Genomic DNA, 16,269 nt, shown 5'->3' on the forward strand with positions numbered 1-16,269 from the left:
AGTGACACTAAAATACAGCACATATAAACATAAACAACTGCGTTATTTAATCCGGTTCCGTGTCCGCTGCTACTTCCACAGTGTGCCCGCTGTGGATATGAGGCGGTCTGAAGGAGTCTGGAGTCAAATTCCTGAACACGTAGGAGCTCCAACGCGACGCATGACGCAAGGGCGCAGCGACTAACGGATTACTGATCAACTGATCGATGTGTCGACTAACAGACGGATTTTCCTGGGCTATGTACTTCTGCCACTGCACACCACCGCTGGATGTGTTTTCCATACTTTCCCCGCAAGGAACAGCACGACGTGAAGTCTTTCTCCAAACCGTCAGTTCAGGCGCAGCGGGACCCACTTGTTTCCAACAGGGGGAGAAATGTAAGAATCTGATGTACCATAAATGTTTGTGTCAAGAAATTTTCATCAGGGACAAAACAGCGCGCTGGGAAGCAGTTTTCACCCGTCACTCACTGTGTGCAGGGAAAATATAGCAGCCCGGGTTCACTTTTCCATAACGGAAATGAGATCAGTCCCTTTGCTTGGCTTCACTTCTTCTAAAACATGGTCGATGTAACTCTATGCAGGCTTGTGCCACCGAGGTCTGACTTTCTTTGACTTTTCAACACAAACAGCCTTTTTTAATGGAAAAATGTTCGCTGGACTGATGGGACTGGAATGCCACGGCAACTCTCTGCTTCACCGCCGCGAAACCATTCAAGGTAAAACAAGATTTTTAACTATCCGCTGATGTTCTCACACCGACCCTGGTCTTTTACAGGATATGTATACACCCCCAGGAACTTCATACAACTTTAATACACCGAAATTGGATAAAATAGTAGTATTAGGATGTACTAAGCCGGCAGTTTTTAGGGAGGGATAATCATCAGATGATTAAACAAAAGCAGAGCAGCCGCAGTGAAGACTCATAGCCTGTTTAATAATGCATTGCCTGGAATGTGTATGAAAGTTCACAGTTCCCTGGATCATAAAGGTTTAAAGTCTCCCTACCAGTCATTCATGGAGGAGTGATGATGAGTTGGAAATGATTAAATACTTAAATAATATGTTCCCCACCTCTTTAGACAAAGTAGAGAAGCATTTTCCTGCGTATTGTCTCTATTTGGGTCTTTTAACATGTTTTATACAAATAAAATGAGCTTGACTAATAAATAGAAATGTGATCCAAGTCTGTTCACGCAGGATGCCGGTAATCAGACCTCCATTAGACCCATTTATCAGACTGTTATGATCTCGCCACATGCAACAGGGTAACTACTGCAGTTAAAAGGCTGCTAGATGTGGTAAACCTTAGATAAAAATCTATTTCCCAAAGTGCTTCCGAAACAGCTTCTGCTGTGAGTAGATTTTTCCCTGGTCTCTGTTGTGTGACATTTTTGACTGAATCTAATCTACCAGAAATATCAAAATGCCTATTAAAGAGTATGTGCAGTGTGTAAATGAATCTCTATAACACAGACTCAACTGATCCTCATGTGATTACAGTCTGACAAGAGCATAGCAGAGACGCAATCCTTGGAATATCCCCATCCTTTAACCTACCGTGCAAAATGGAGCGATAAGGACCAAGATTTAGGACCAAAGATAGGAACTGGCATTGGAGCATACTGTATTGTTGGGTTTTCATCCACTTATGTAGTCATTTCTTTAGTAAGATGACTAGATATCACTGCTAACTTTCACTTCCCCTTTTTGTGACGCTCTCTTTGGTCACAAGTGGCGAGGTTTTGCACATCTGCCGAGCAGTGCTGCTTCTCAGGAGGTTGCTGACATGCAGATCCGCTTGTGTGTCTGTGTGTGTGTCAGAGGGTGCTGAGCTTGTTCCTCAAATGTTTGTGTTTTTATGAGAGCCCCTGCATTCCTCTCTGTCTTTGGCTCAAGCACTTTCAGTGCCCAATTGGATGCAGTGTTTAACCTAAGGGTGCTGAGGAGGGCCTCTTTAATCTCCAAAGGTAAATAATCTCGCCTCTTCTGGCTGACATGCTTCTTTTTCTCAGGCTCTCTGTACAGTTTCTTCAGCACTGATAACATGCTACAGTGAGAATGCTGTTGCAGAGAGACTGTTTTATCTTTGATGTTGAACCACTCAACGTCACTGCTTGCTTGTTTGTATATTCTGCCTGAATTCCCGGTGAACTATTTTAGCCCAAAGCCCGACAGGAAGTAGAAAATACCTCTGAGGGGCTTCAGCCAAAAAATAGATGCCCCTCTGACATACACACAAGCCAGCAGACACAAAACAATGGGCCCTGAGGCATTTCCTTCCCCTTAAACCAGGAAGAGCTCTCTTTGTGTAATCGAAGTATGGCGAGGATACAGTAACACCATCATGTCCCTCTTCTTTCGACTCTTAGTTGTTGTAGAGGGCTTAGTATAACATCTAGCCACACCAGATGGTAGACAGTGTGCGGTTGTAGCTGTAACCTACAGATGGTGTTGGGTTTCTTACATCAGTTATGGACCAGTGGCCACGTCTGCAAGGACCCTCTAATGGACCTGTGTGTAACCCAAGCTCTAAGTGACACTGCACACACACAAAAACACTGGCTACAATGGGAGCATCCGTGTGTTACTTTCACTTGAAATACTGCTCTCACTGGTGTCTATTTGAGTCTCTTACAGTCTCATGGGATAGGTTAGGAGTGGCATCGTAGGAGGTTACTGGGTGTTGGGAAGTGGGCTGTGGTTTGCTCATCGGTCATGCTTTCTTCAATGCCCCGCATTCCTGTCTTGATAATTGTGTTCCCACTGCAAAAAACACATTATTTGTAGAGGTTTGCAGTTGCGTAAGATGTTGTTTTTATGTGTTTGTTTGCGTTTTCTACTTTTGGATTTGTTTTTATCGTAGTTAAAGCGTTTAACAGGCTTTTACACTGACAATAGTACAACTGATCCCAGTGTTTTCAGCACTGTCAGTGTGCCTCTGTGTGACTTCAGTGTTCGCGAGTGGGAGGAGAAAGCGAGAGCCAGAAGTGAAAGAAGGAGCAGCGCAGCTGTACACAAAGGGGCTGTTGATCCCCAGCATTTGAGCGCGCCTCCTCGTCTGAATCCTAAACATGATATGTATTAATCACGTGGCCCTGCAGCAGGTGTCTAACTCCCGCCACAATCTGGCCTTTATCATTACGCTCCACTTTCAGACCAAACGCTGTTTGCATGCATGTTTGTATCACTTCTTGTTACTAAGATTGGCAGTGTCTGTGCTTCACAAGCTATTTCAGTTATGCCCCCTTTACAAAAAACATGGCTTTCGTAATAACTGAAAAGCTTTGAGACAAGCTATGAGTGCAGTGCAAGTGGGTTTGATAAAGCGAGGGTAATCAGTATTGTTCTAAACAATCCTTCAGTTTATTGCTTTGGCTGGAAGACTCACAGGTTATAGCACCCACTCAGAAATAGATCTCAGGTAAACTTTATCAGCCTTACTGCTTTAAGAAAAAGAGAGAAGCTGAGTGGTTATAAAAACAATAGCGTCATCAGTGCCGGTTTGTTAGTGGACCAACATGAATCAGACCTTGCCTGTGTGCCCTTTGCCCTATATTTCAGTGAAATAGACCGATTTAAGGCTCCAGATCCAGGCGTGAACCCCCTGCTATGTTTTGAGAACCTTTCCTCTGAAGAATTTTGCTATTTGCAAAAATAAACAAATGCAAATCTAACCTCAGAATATATTGTTCATGCATCTGGTATCCCACAGAGAGGCATGTCTTAACTTATAAATGACTGTGCAGCTTTGGTATTTCCCAACAGCTGGAGCAGAACCCTGGGAAATGTCACACATCTGCCCAACGTTTAAAAAAAAAAAAAAAAAATTCAGTCCATTAGGCACTATTTTTAAAAACAAGGTCATTTTGCTGGATCACAGCTGCTTCGGGTACTTGTGTAATTAGTACACGTAGCATTACATCTTCCTGCTCTAGCCATTGATTACATGGTTAATCCTACCAGTTCTATGAGGTCATGCGTTATCTTCCTCATGGCCATGTTGTCAAGCTTAATGGTTAATCTCTGCATCGACAGGTGGCAGAGCATCAGGGACAGCTGGCAGCTCCAGCCGTAAGAGGCTCCACCGAAGACCAGGGTACATGAGAGGAGAGCAGTGCAGACTGCAGAGCGCCACTCAGGAAGAGGAGGAGGACGTTGGGACAACCACTTTTATTACCAATGGAAAATCAGGACGTGACGCTGACATAGCTGATGCAACTAATGCTCAAAGGCCAAGTCCAGCTCCTGCAGACAGTGTGTCTTTAATAAATCATCAACAGCCTGATAAACACACGTGTAGCTCCTGGAAGACTCAGAGCTTTGTCTGCTCTGTTACCCACCCTCCTTCCCCTGTGGACTGCAATTCTAAGAGTACATCCAGCCATCTGGGCCAGTCCTCACTGCCCAACAATGAACTCAGGTTAAGTTCGAGCCTGGACACTCATTCAGAGCCAGAGGACTCTTTTAACTCCAGCTTCAGTTTCATCCAACAGTCACTTACCTCCAGCCAGAAAACAACCACCACACCCACACAAGAGCAAGAACTAAGTTCATCAACAAAAGCATCTGACCTGCCTCAAACAAAACCCGAAACCTTACCTGTCGAGCACAATTTCTCTAAGCAGTCGTCTCCTGCTCAAACACTACCTGGAGGAAAGTTTTGGCGAGAATGCCTGTTTGCCACCCACGTAGAAAGATCCCACGTGCCTGACTGTGAGGCTCAGTCTATTGATATAGAGGCCACCTCCTCACTCTCCCTGGACTCGGACAGTACCTCTGCCTCCTCTGTCACCTCAGGCTACGAGAGCGCTACACCTGCCTTGGAGCAAGGCTGGGATAACCTGCTGAAGAAGTACGAGGGCGTGCTGCAAGACTGCCTCCAAAACAACCGCACTCACACCAAGGTGGGCAAGACAGACTCATGAAATTCACATATCAGTCATTCAAATTAATCTCCCAACAAGGTCTAGAGCAGCGACGTCAAACTCATCTAACACTATGGGCCACATACAGCCCACTTTGATTTTAAGTGTGACGAACTAGTGAAACTCCACTTTCTGTTTAGTAAAGTTTAACTAAACAATTTTCCCAAGAAGAAATGTCAACAGTATGTCTGTTCTATATGATAAATATGTAAAATAACAGAAAAAGTACTGGCACCCCTCACTTTCCTATATTTATAATAATGTTCTTTTATTTCTATAGTAGAAATTTCTATGATGGACATAGTCGATACAGGAACTTCTCTGTCATTGAATTGTTTTTCTGTTATTTTTGACTATTTGGTGTAGTATAGATTGCAATGGGGGGTGGTGTTTGTCAATGGAAAAAGCTGTATATCCTAGGAAAATACAGTTAAAAGTTCAAAATCTATTCACTCCTTCACATTTTCCAAATTCTTCCAGTGGGCCAGATTGGAGTTTTTGCCGGGCCCTAGGTTTGACACCTTGGTCTACAGTCAAGATGAGACTAAACTACAGAGAGATGAATACTATATTAAATCAGGAAACCCGTATTTGCTTTCCTTACTAGTTCCAGCTCATACCTTGTTGGTAGATATGAAGCTACAGCCAGCAGCTGTTAGCCTTGTTTTGTTAACAAAATTCACCCAAGAGTTGAGTAACTCTGAAACTCACTAATCATCTCTTTATCTTATACTAAGTGTCAGAACTAAGTTGCACTTTAAGACCTGGTCATGTATCGTGTTTGTTTGTTTACACTTGTTTTAGACGTTCAAGCTAACCAGCTAGCTTTTTCTAATAGCAGAACATTGTACTTACAGACTCATCAGAGTGATGCTGTACTGATGCTTTCTTGTTTTATTAAGAAAGACAAAAGCAAGCAGGTTTAGATTTTTCTGAAAGAGAAAACTAAGTATTCAACTCACCTACTTAACCAAACTTTTGGTTAACACTTTGTAATACTGCACGTGAGTAAGGACATAATTCCCCTGAAATTAAATGAAATTTAAATATAGTTTATTTGAAAATACAAAGTAATTAAATTTACAAGGAAATACTTAAAGATAGGTACACTAGAATAAGGGAATAACTGCAGGTATTTTATAGAAAAGAAGACAAATTATTCTGTAATTAATATTAAGTACTACCTAAGTACTTTTAATTAGTGTATAATTCATGCATTTTGCAAGAAATGAGAAATAATTGCCTTGTGAGTATTTTACAGAAAAGCAAACAATATTTTTTTTTTATCTTACATTCTAAGCTTGAAAGTGATAAAAATGACCCCATATTTCATCTGATAAACATTTTTCAGTATTTGCTTTAGTGTTTTACATCTGATAGAATCTTTCAGGTCCTCCTCAAAAAAAGTAAAACGGTGAAGTACTGTAGTCAAGTTATTGTTAACGCCCTTTCCTCAGCTTGCTGACCCAGTATCACTTTGACCTGGCAGTCATTGCACCCACCTTTTTTCTGCATATATTGACTGTTTAAAAGGCGATGAACTCTGGAGTTACTGTTGTGTAACCTGTTCTGTCTTTTTGCTGTCTCTCAGATTGAATCCATGATGTTGAAGCTGCAGAGGCTCCAGCAGAAAGCAATTCTGGACGACGATTATGACGCAGGTAAACCAGTTTAGCCATTTCGGTTAAGGTTACAAAATAACGACTTTATGAATGATTTGATAAGATTCTATTTATCTTTTTACTATTTGTTTTTAAAAAGTAAAGTTTAATATCCCTAAACACAATAACTTAAAGTTAGAGAAAAGAGCACAGTTCAAAGTGAAAATATTCTGACTCAGTGACCAGAAAGCCACAGGAGCTTAACACGTGCTGTCCTTCTAACTCATGAGTGTGCTTGCACTCACATGTTTGGATCATTTATCACTTTGATGTCAGCTTCTTTATTAAATTTCTTGCTAATTTGCTGTTCACCATACTGAGATGACCTGTGTGAAAGAACATGTGAGAGATGAGGCACAGAGCTTTATTTTTAACTATCCTATAATGGTAAAACTAGAAAATCTTCAATTTATGTGGCTTAAAACAGAAAGTAGCACAGTTATTATGTCGACTCAAATCAAAATAAAGGGTATTTACAGAGAAATAAGGGAAGCTTTTACAGAAAAGTTTACAGGAAGGGGTTCCCCGTGATTATTGCAACGAAACAACAAAGCCTCAAACCTAACAAATATCATTTGTACTTGTACCTGACCTAGATATTGTAAAAAAATATAAACAATCAAACCAAAAACTGCATTTTAACCCATTTCTTTTATTTTGTGATAGAACAAATACATAAGATACATCTGCTTCTGTGGTTAACACATTTGCATTACACACAGAAGATCCCTGGTTTGATATCAGGAGACTGAAATCACTGGGAGGGTTTTGTCAGGAAAGGCATCCAGCCTAAAAACCCACCATATTAAAACCATGTGTGTCTATCTGCACGTGGTGACCCCTGTGAATAAGGGAGCAGCTTAAAAACAGGTTTAAATACACATGTTTCTGTATCCTGTAGATCTGTTCGAACGTGCTTATTATTTGGGTCAGTGTTGTATGCCTTGGCTGGTGTTCTCCTTGTCTATTCATTCTCTGACTTATACGTTTAGTTTTCTGTTTTTCCACTTACACAGTGTTGGATTAAATAGCTGATGAGATTGGTTCTGTAAATTCTGTCTGTGTATGTCGTGCTTGCCATCTTTTAATTTAGCTATGAACCCGCCAGACTGGGATAATTCTAGTTTTATGTGTTTACAGAGCCAAGAAATGCAGATTTTTATTCAGGATTCATAAATACAGCAAGGTCAGAAATGTGCTCCCTTTAAATGACTTCTAGTAAAGGGCTAGAACACAACACCACTTGCTGATAACTGGACTCCTCTAGCTGATGTTTTCTGCATGTTATTCAGCATGTGTGTATGTGTGTTCACAGCTGAGCGCTTTGGGAAAAAGTTAGAGGAGCTGTCTAAAGAACGAAGCACTCTGAAGCTGGGTTTACCCTCCCAACAGCCCAGCGTGGCGTTGCTCCTGGAGAGGCTCCGACAGGCGGTGGACAGCGCCCTCCAGAGGGCAGACTGCAGTCAGTACAGGTCAGTGCTGGTTTGATCATGTTAACTGAAACACTATATTTAAAACGTTAACTGCATACAATATATAAGGGGAATATAATATGAAATGTGGTTACACTGAAAATTACTTTTCCTGTTTTGTTTTGGACCTCGTTTTATATTGTGTGTCACTTAAACAAAAACAGATCTACTTTTATAGCAATAAACTCCCTTTGTTCAGGACATAATGGGGTTTATTTGAGTTCATAAGCTCATTCTCTTTCTTTTGTTGCAATATTGTAGCACAGATCAAAGAGGGGGAGCTCTCCAAAATAGCTCTTGTGACAGGAAGGAAATCAGGTGGGGCCTCTTCAGAGAGTATCCCGAACAAATATAAGCAAAAGGATTTTAGGTCACCTCTGATAAACAGCAGATTTTCCACTGTCACAGAGTTATTTGATGAGAATCTGTGGGAAAAAGTGATTACACACAACCATACTGTATATTACCAATCTGCAGCTCTCTTTAGCTTTGACTTACAGAGATTAAAAGCAACATTAAATGTGGATTAACCTCCTGAAAATGTTAATCAAAGCTGTTAAAAATGGTGTCATTTTGTGGCAGGGAGTGTGCAGAGCCTGTTGCAGGGGAGCAATCCGACTCATCACAGGGTCCACTGCAACGAAGAGAACGTCTGATACGAGAGAGACGGCTTGTCGAGGTAAATTCGGCTCACGTCGTTCCGCTTTGTACGTCAGGCTGGTCTGAGTTACTGCTCCTCTGAGAATTTAATAAAACAGCTTCTTTCCTTGCTCACAAAAGTGAATGAAATTTGTAAAATATGCATAGCTGTCAGCAGTATTTACACTGACAGTGAATGAGTGTGAACAAGATTAATTAATCTCACTGCTACTTTAATATCAAACAAACTATTGATTAACAATTCTGAAAAAAGCTAATAACTCACCAGTCAAGTTTCCTTCAGTTTCAGATTAGGTGTTTGAATTTTTCATTCAATCTGCTGGCTTAAAAAACTGAAGGACTACTTCACTGTTGCTGATTACCTTCATAGAAACTATGTTATTTCTAACATACATGTAAAATGAATGAAATGAACATTGCTCCACCTCTGCAGGAGGAGATCGCAGAGCTGCAGCAGAGACTGGTGGAGCTGAAGGACCGTAGCCGGTGTCTGGAGCAGCAGATCCAGCAGGAAGAGCAACAGGTGGAGGCTGAGGAGCTGGAGGCCTCCGTGCTGAGGAGCTGCAGCACGGCTCAGCTTCGCGACATGAGCCGAACCCTCCAGGACCTCGTCGCTTCTGAGAATCGCACACAAATCTCAGTCTCTCGTCCTCCCTCCATGCTCAGGTCAGCGCCATATATGTCATGATTTGCTTGCTTAAATGTCACATTTGTGACATGAAAGGCTGTGTTTGCATGAGCCGAAAAAAAAGGAAGTGGAAAAATAGAGAACTAAACAGTTGTCTTTTTGAGCATAGTTAATAATAATGCTTTCATCTTGTTTGAGTGGTTGCATGAAATAATTAAAAATTTAGAGCCTCCTTTACAAAGCTGCAGGTAATGAATGAATGAAACATGCTGTTCCCAGGAACAGAAGTTTACAAATGAGGATAAAATTATTATTATTTATTATATATGCGCAATGACATGCTTTAACTCTGTATTCCTCAAAGCTTACAAAAACCAAGAGTTATCCTCCAATTTACACACAGTATATAAATCTTCTCTGCCTCTAAAAAAGCACTGAGAATGACCGGAACGAGAACTAGTCGGAGATGAGACTAAAGAGCCCAGAACAACTGCCACGCTGAAATGTGCTAAGAACAACCTGGGGAAAGATTGTTCATACTGGAAGTGCATCATTTGGTGAGATGAGATGAAACTAGAGCTCTTTGGTCACAGACAGAAGGGAGAGGCGTATAACCCAAACAGCACCGTCCCCACAGTGAAGCACAGTGGTGGGAGTGTTATGATGTGGGGATGATTCAACGTTTCTGGAACTGTAATCTCCTCAAAAACACTTCACTAGTAATTCTGTCCTCATCTGTATTTAGGGAAAAACTTCAAATGAGGGAATCAAAGCCTTCACTGCAGATCTTTGGATGTATTAAAGGCGTTTTGCTCTCCAGGATCTGCTTCTGCTAGCGAGCAGAATAGTTAAGAAAATGTGCAAATGTATGTGAAAAATGGAAATTGAGGTCTTGAGCATTGAGAAAACATTTTCACACCTTTTGAATTTTGCACGTCGGTATTACAGTTTCTCCTGTCGGTCGTTGGACTCTCAGTTTGATTGGTCGAGCCGGATCTAACACCTAAACTGTGAAAAGTGTCCGCTGATTGGGCCTTTGCATGCATAACCTTTACTCAGAACTAGTTTGAAGGTAACATAATTTGTGTTGTTGTGTTAATTTGATGTATTTCTACTTACATATTTATTAGGGGTGCAACGATACACAAAATTCACGGTTCGGTTCGATACTTTGGTGTCACGGTTCGATATTTTTTCGATACAAAAAAATGTTCATGCCTTTTTAATTTGTCATTTATTAAAATTATAAATATATATTTTAACTCAAAAGTACAGTTTTTAAATTTAACCCTAACCCTTGTGCGCGTTTTTTATTTTGACAGCGAATGCGCACCTGCGGACCACTTATGTGCAGCCCTGGTTATTTAGCTCGTCATATTGCAGCCACAGAAATTCTTTTGTCCATGAAACCATAAAGCTGCACTTTCTTTTTGCCTTATAGTCTGATTTGTCATAACTTCTCCGTTTTGTGGTAAGCTTTTCTTTGGCTGTCACTTCTTCACCCCGACCTGTCTTATTTGGCTCAGCAGAACTGAAATATATATTCTGCTACTTTTACACACGCACTCACATAAGCTCAGCGATTCTCTGCGCGATCAACCTCTCACATGTTTAAGCTTGCTGCGGGAGATTTCACTTGTCATGTTTGCATAGTAAGCTAACGATTAATAAGACGATGTCAGAGGAATTGGTGCACAAATTATCATCACTCACAGATCAGTGCTGTCATTGCAAAGTGAAAGCAAAAAAACAAGCGCAAATTCAAACGCGATTTCAATATGTCACATATTGACAGTGGCTCACCGATGCCAATGACATAATTACCCAGCTACATTTCTGAAAGAATGCAAAAGCATTGACATATATTTTTCCTACAATAGCCCGACGGGCAGGGCAGAGAGATTTTTGTAGCCCGACTGGAAAGATCGCTAGCTCCGGGACGTCGGGCTAGCGAGTTTGCAAGCCCTGTATCTGATTGAGGAATCACTCATCTTTGGAAAAGAGAGTTTATTACAGAGAAATGTCTCTTTCCAAAATAAAAGCTATACTATCCGCTTCTTCTGGGCTATATTCTCAGCAGCATAAGGAGAATCATGTGCTAACAGCTGTCTAAATGACTCGGCTAAAGTTAGTAGCATGCTTGTTGTTTTTGTCTTTGCACTAGGATGATGTCGGCGTAAATGTGCAGTCATATTCGTCGTGTTCCCACTAGTGCTTTCAGGTTAATCTCGTTGAAATGACCTTAACGCCACAACACGGCAAATCTCCGTTAACGAGCTACCGCCGATCGCCCCGTGCATGGGGCTAGACAGCTAACACGTTAACGAGCTAACTGCGCTAACACACTAGTTCACACCAATGTAATTAAGCATTGCATGGCACATCCAACATACTGTTTTACTTTAGTCCATGACTCGCTTACCTTCAGGGTCATACGTCACATGAAAACCAAAATAATTCCAAACGCCAGATCTGAATGAGGGTGGGGGAGGTCCATCTTGCAAGGAGAGCTTAACTTCTGTCTCGCTAGCTTGCCCTGCGCTCTTCCTCCTGACTATGCTGTCTGTGTTGAGCGCTCAGTGGATCTGCGCTCGACAGTGCAGCCTAGGCGGAGTAGTCGAACGCAGATTCACTGAGCGCTCAACACAGACAGCATCGTCAGAAGGAAAGTTGATAAAATAAATTACAAATGTTGTATTGTTCGATACATATGCGTACCGAACCGAAAGCACTGTATCGAACGGTTCAATATCGATACGAATATCGTTGCACCCCTAATATTTATATACAATAGAGGAATCGGCACAGTGTATGTCAGGAATGAGGAAAACAAGCCCTGAAGCTGACAAACTGCCAAACATCACAGCATCCTCCATGACAGCTATTTGTTTATCCACTTTATGATGGTTTCCTCCTCTGACAGCAGGAGGACTGGAGTTTTAAACATAATTCTTTACTGTAAATGTAGAAGAAGTATTTTTGTTACCTGACGCCAGCTTAATAGACAGGTAACGTTTATCCAGTGCAGTCAAAAGGTTTTGTATTCTTTCATTTTTCATAAAAACTCCAGGAGGTGCATCTTCTTATTTAATATTACTCAAAATGTGCAGTAGAAGCCAGATTTGTATTTAATATTACTTTGATAAAAATATGAAAATATCAATTAATTTGGGCAAAATTAGCCACAGTAATGATAATTTAACCTTGTGCAAGATCTTGGTGTGGTTACTATGCATAAAGCATTTGTTTAGTACAAGTCTGTCAGATGTGCTCACTTCTTATGCAGTGGTCAGTATTTGTATTTGTGCAATACCTGGAACGGCCAGGTGGGGCTGCTATAGAGCTGCAAATGCTGGTGACCATGCAACAGTCTGTCCATAGGGTTTTTTTCTCTTTCATCATGTTACATACATTTAATTAGCCCATTTTGAAGTTGATGTGTCAGTGGCGATCTGCTGTTTCTAAGTCATCGCCTCTCAGCTTCATCCATCCTTAGACAAAGTGGCACTTTGAATAAATCTTTCAGCAGAATTGTCAAAATCACACCATCACGTTTCAACCAAATCAACACCTCCAGTAACAGCACAGAAGACACCTAGCCTTGCATTTACATGAATCATTACCCTTTTTATCAGCTTACAGGCAAAATTGCTCACTTTGTTCGGTGATCGACAGGTCTGCCCATGCAGCACTGGATGCCTATTGTTCCTGGAGAGGTTCAGCTCATGTATTTCAAGTCTTTATAAACAAAAGCCACTGACAAATGGATGTAATGTAAAGCAGTTTGCAGCCCTTTAGGAGTAACTTGTTTCTTAGATTCAGAGAGGACAGCTAGTTTCTTATCCCACGTGCCTTCAGTCTTCTTCTCTCACACCTGCTTGAACCTGCTTTGAATTTTAATGGCTTTTTTCTTAGATGCTAACGATCACTTTGCATCATATCCTCTGAAGTTAATAGCTTGCAAGGGAGCACTGTGGAAAGCCTCTCCGTCTTGCCACTCGTTAGAAAGACATGTAAATTGTACTTATCGCCTTCTTGGCGGTGTGACCCACCACCACTGGCATAATTTGATATCTGGCTTATTCTCACCCCGGCTGAAACGCATTTATTCTCGTTGCTGATTGAAATTGCGACCTCAGATTGGATATTCAGCTGCACATCTGTGGGTGGCTTGCCACGGGTCACCGTGATGATTGTGTTGCAGTCGCCCCTTTTCCAAACAACACAGGATATTTCTGTCTCGTATCAGGTTTTTTTCCACACGAATACTGAATTAAAGAAATCCACTCGGCGCTATAAGACTGATATTCAGAGACAACATTTAACTCTGACTCACTCTGAGCATCAGCTTGAATAACATGGAGTGGACATAATGATTTTTGTGAGACAATTGGGACTGTCTCAAGGTGACTGTACTGTGCATAATGGATTTTATGCTCATTTTTCTCCATCTTGTAATTGATTTAGATCTGTCACCAAGTAGTGTGACCTTAATGGGTTGTCCTGTTTTCCCTTATTGTCTGAAATATTGGGCTAGAGTTGAATCCAACAGGCCAGTTAAAGAAAACACAAATATTGAGCCATATTTTACAATGGAAGGTGTTTTTCAGGTTCAGTCTTCTCTTTATTTTGATGTAGTTTATTTCAGGTCAGTATTCCAAAAAGGGGCACACTCGCTCACAGCGTTTCTCTTTCTTACGCTAAAGTAAGCCACCCAGATGCAGGCTCAAGCTTCACTGGTTACAGCATTTGATTCCAAATGCAAAATTTAAAGCTCGTGTCCTCACAATGCAGGTCTCTTATGCTCGTGTTTGCACACAGTATCAGCTTATATGTATTTTTTTACAACCTAAGATGAACAGTGTTCAAAGAACTTACTCTGTATGGAGATACCCACAAGTCTTTTATCTTCTGTATGCCAAGATGTTTAAGAAGCTAAGAGAGGTAAGAAAGTCTTAAGCTAACCCACATGAACTTGAAAATTGGTGGTGATGGTATGGCCTGAGCTCTTAGGAAGACATTCTTGTAATTTCTTTAAGTAGTCTTCAATATAGTTCTCCAAGCTTCTTTAAGGACTACTTTGGATCTTGGCTGCCTTTTTGTTTTGTTTTTTGTAAAGATGATCCCACAACTCTTCGTTAATGTTGAGGTCTGGGCTACAGGGAGGCCAATCCATGACTGATAGTGTTCCAATGTGTGTTTCTCTATCTAGGTATGTTTTTATTGCACTGGCGGTGTGTTTGGGATGATTGTCATGCTGAAAAATGAAGCTGTTGCCAATCAGACGCTTTCCAGATTACATGGCCAATCAAAATCTGATGGTACTTTCCTGCGTTTATAATTCCATTCCCATCACCACTGGCTGAAATGTGGCCATACACCATGACGGAGCCTCCACTGTGTTTTACAGCTGGCTTTAGACACTCACTGTTGTACTTCTCTCCTCACCTCCTTCGTATATGCTGATGAAGACCTTTTGCCAATGAAACTTTCTTCTTTAACTATCTAGATCAACAGTTATATGTTTGCAACATCTTGCTTTCTCTTTAACTTGTCAAGGTTTTTAAGGACACTGCACACTATGTCTGCACACTAAGTTTTTGGCTAAAAGTTCTTTGTAAGTCACCTTGTTGGTGCAACTATTCAACTAAACAAATGTGAACAAATGATGCGTTTTCATGACAGGCTGCTATGTTATCATATGTGTAGAGTACAACACTGGTTCAGACCTTAAATTAGATTTATTTTTTTGTCCGTGAATGATTCATAAGTCAGTTTTAAGTGGCTTAACAAATAAAAAGCTGTTCCTCTGAGAGTGTTCAGGTAAAAGGACTGGATAAAATAATAAAAATATGGCCAATGTCTAAAGAAAGACCTTGAAAGACCTTTAGACAGCCAGGAGAACGATTCCTCAAGAACACGTTAAAAGACTGCAATCTAGATAATTAGCTGCAAAATATAAAGAAATGTCTCACTTTTGTGCATGGCTGAACTGGTCGTTGAATATTTGCTCCCATCCACTGGACAAACACTCTCAAGACTGTCCTTTAAAAAGTTATCCAAGGTTCAGTTTGATAGTTGTTAGTTTGCAAACCGTTAAGCGATTAGCTGCCAGATGAGTAGAAGCTAAAAAAAAACAAAAAAAACAAAAATCTAGATTGGAACAGGAGATATCATATTGATAACTCCCGATTTCATCCCCAAAATGGAAAAAATTACCTTTAGTCCTGCACTGTGACATTTATGTTTTTATTTTGCAGACTCCAGGAGCAGGAGCAGGCATTAAATCTGTCCATTAAGGAAGCCACTGCTAAGGTAAGCCACTGTTCCGCTGACTTGATTTATTCTATATCATCTCATTCTCTTCTCAGCATGTCGACGATGACTGAATGTGTGTGAATATCTAATAAGCAGTAAGTCAAAATACACATTATGTGTCTTGTGCGAGCTTTGGTGTTTTTAATATATGTACTAAATGTCAGTGTCTGTATTCATGAGCTTGTTTCTCTTTGACAAGGCAGTAAACTCTCCAGTTTTTTTGCAAGAGTCACAGGAGTTGTCATTTTGAATAAATCCTCCCTAAATTCTAAATCATCCGTAAAATTATTACAACACCTGATGATGAAAAAGCTGTCCGATTTGCTTAAATGCACACTTTTAAAATCAACTAAATGAGTAAAACATGGCTAACGTAGTGATTTGAAGCCCGTGTCCATTGTTTGTGTGTTTACCTGGGTTTGCATGCTGCTGTATAACTAGAATTCACTCATGCTTATCAAGGGTTTGCTTTTCCTTTGTGCTTCCTGCACAAAGGAGGCACAAAGCTGCACACGGTGTAATCAGAAGACCATAAGAAGCAAAAACTTGATTTGGATGTAGCAGCGGTTCCTGTTAATGTTGAGATTTTGCACCACTTC

General features: G+C 40.8%; 1 protein-coding gene across 3 annotated transcripts in view; it reads left to right on the top strand.

Annotated features, from left to right (window-relative positions):
- Nucleotides 1-206: 206 nt before the first annotated feature.
- disc1 (DISC1 scaffold protein) overlaps nt 207-16,269 on the top strand; it is a 54,358-nt gene continuing 38,295 nt past the window's right edge. The window contains exons 1-8 of one of the 3 annotated variants that reach the window (XM_085297340.1): nt 207-378; nt 585-719; nt 4,042-4,910; nt 6,523-6,592; nt 7,908-8,064; nt 8,647-8,743; nt 9,158-9,390; nt 15,613-15,667. In XM_085297340.1, coding sequence (XP_085153466.1) covers nt 207-378; nt 585-719; nt 4,042-4,910; nt 6,523-6,592; nt 7,908-8,064; nt 8,647-8,743; nt 9,158-9,390; nt 15,613-15,667 — 1,788 coding nt within the window. The remainder of the gene's footprint in view (nt 379-584; nt 720-4,041; nt 4,911-6,522; nt 6,593-7,907; nt 8,065-8,646; nt 8,744-9,157; nt 9,391-15,612; nt 15,668-16,269) is intronic. The other 2 variants (XR_014894867.1, XM_085297341.1) reach the window with 2 other exon arrangements.

Source organism: Mchenga conophoros, linkage group LG13, assembly GCF_057382185.1.
Source record: "Mchenga conophoros isolate Kocher_MC1m ecotype Shallow Benthic linkage group LG13, M_conophoros_male_GT1.1, whole genome shotgun sequence".
Taxonomy (NCBI): domain Eukaryota; kingdom Metazoa; phylum Chordata; class Actinopteri; order Cichliformes; family Cichlidae; genus Mchenga; species Mchenga conophoros.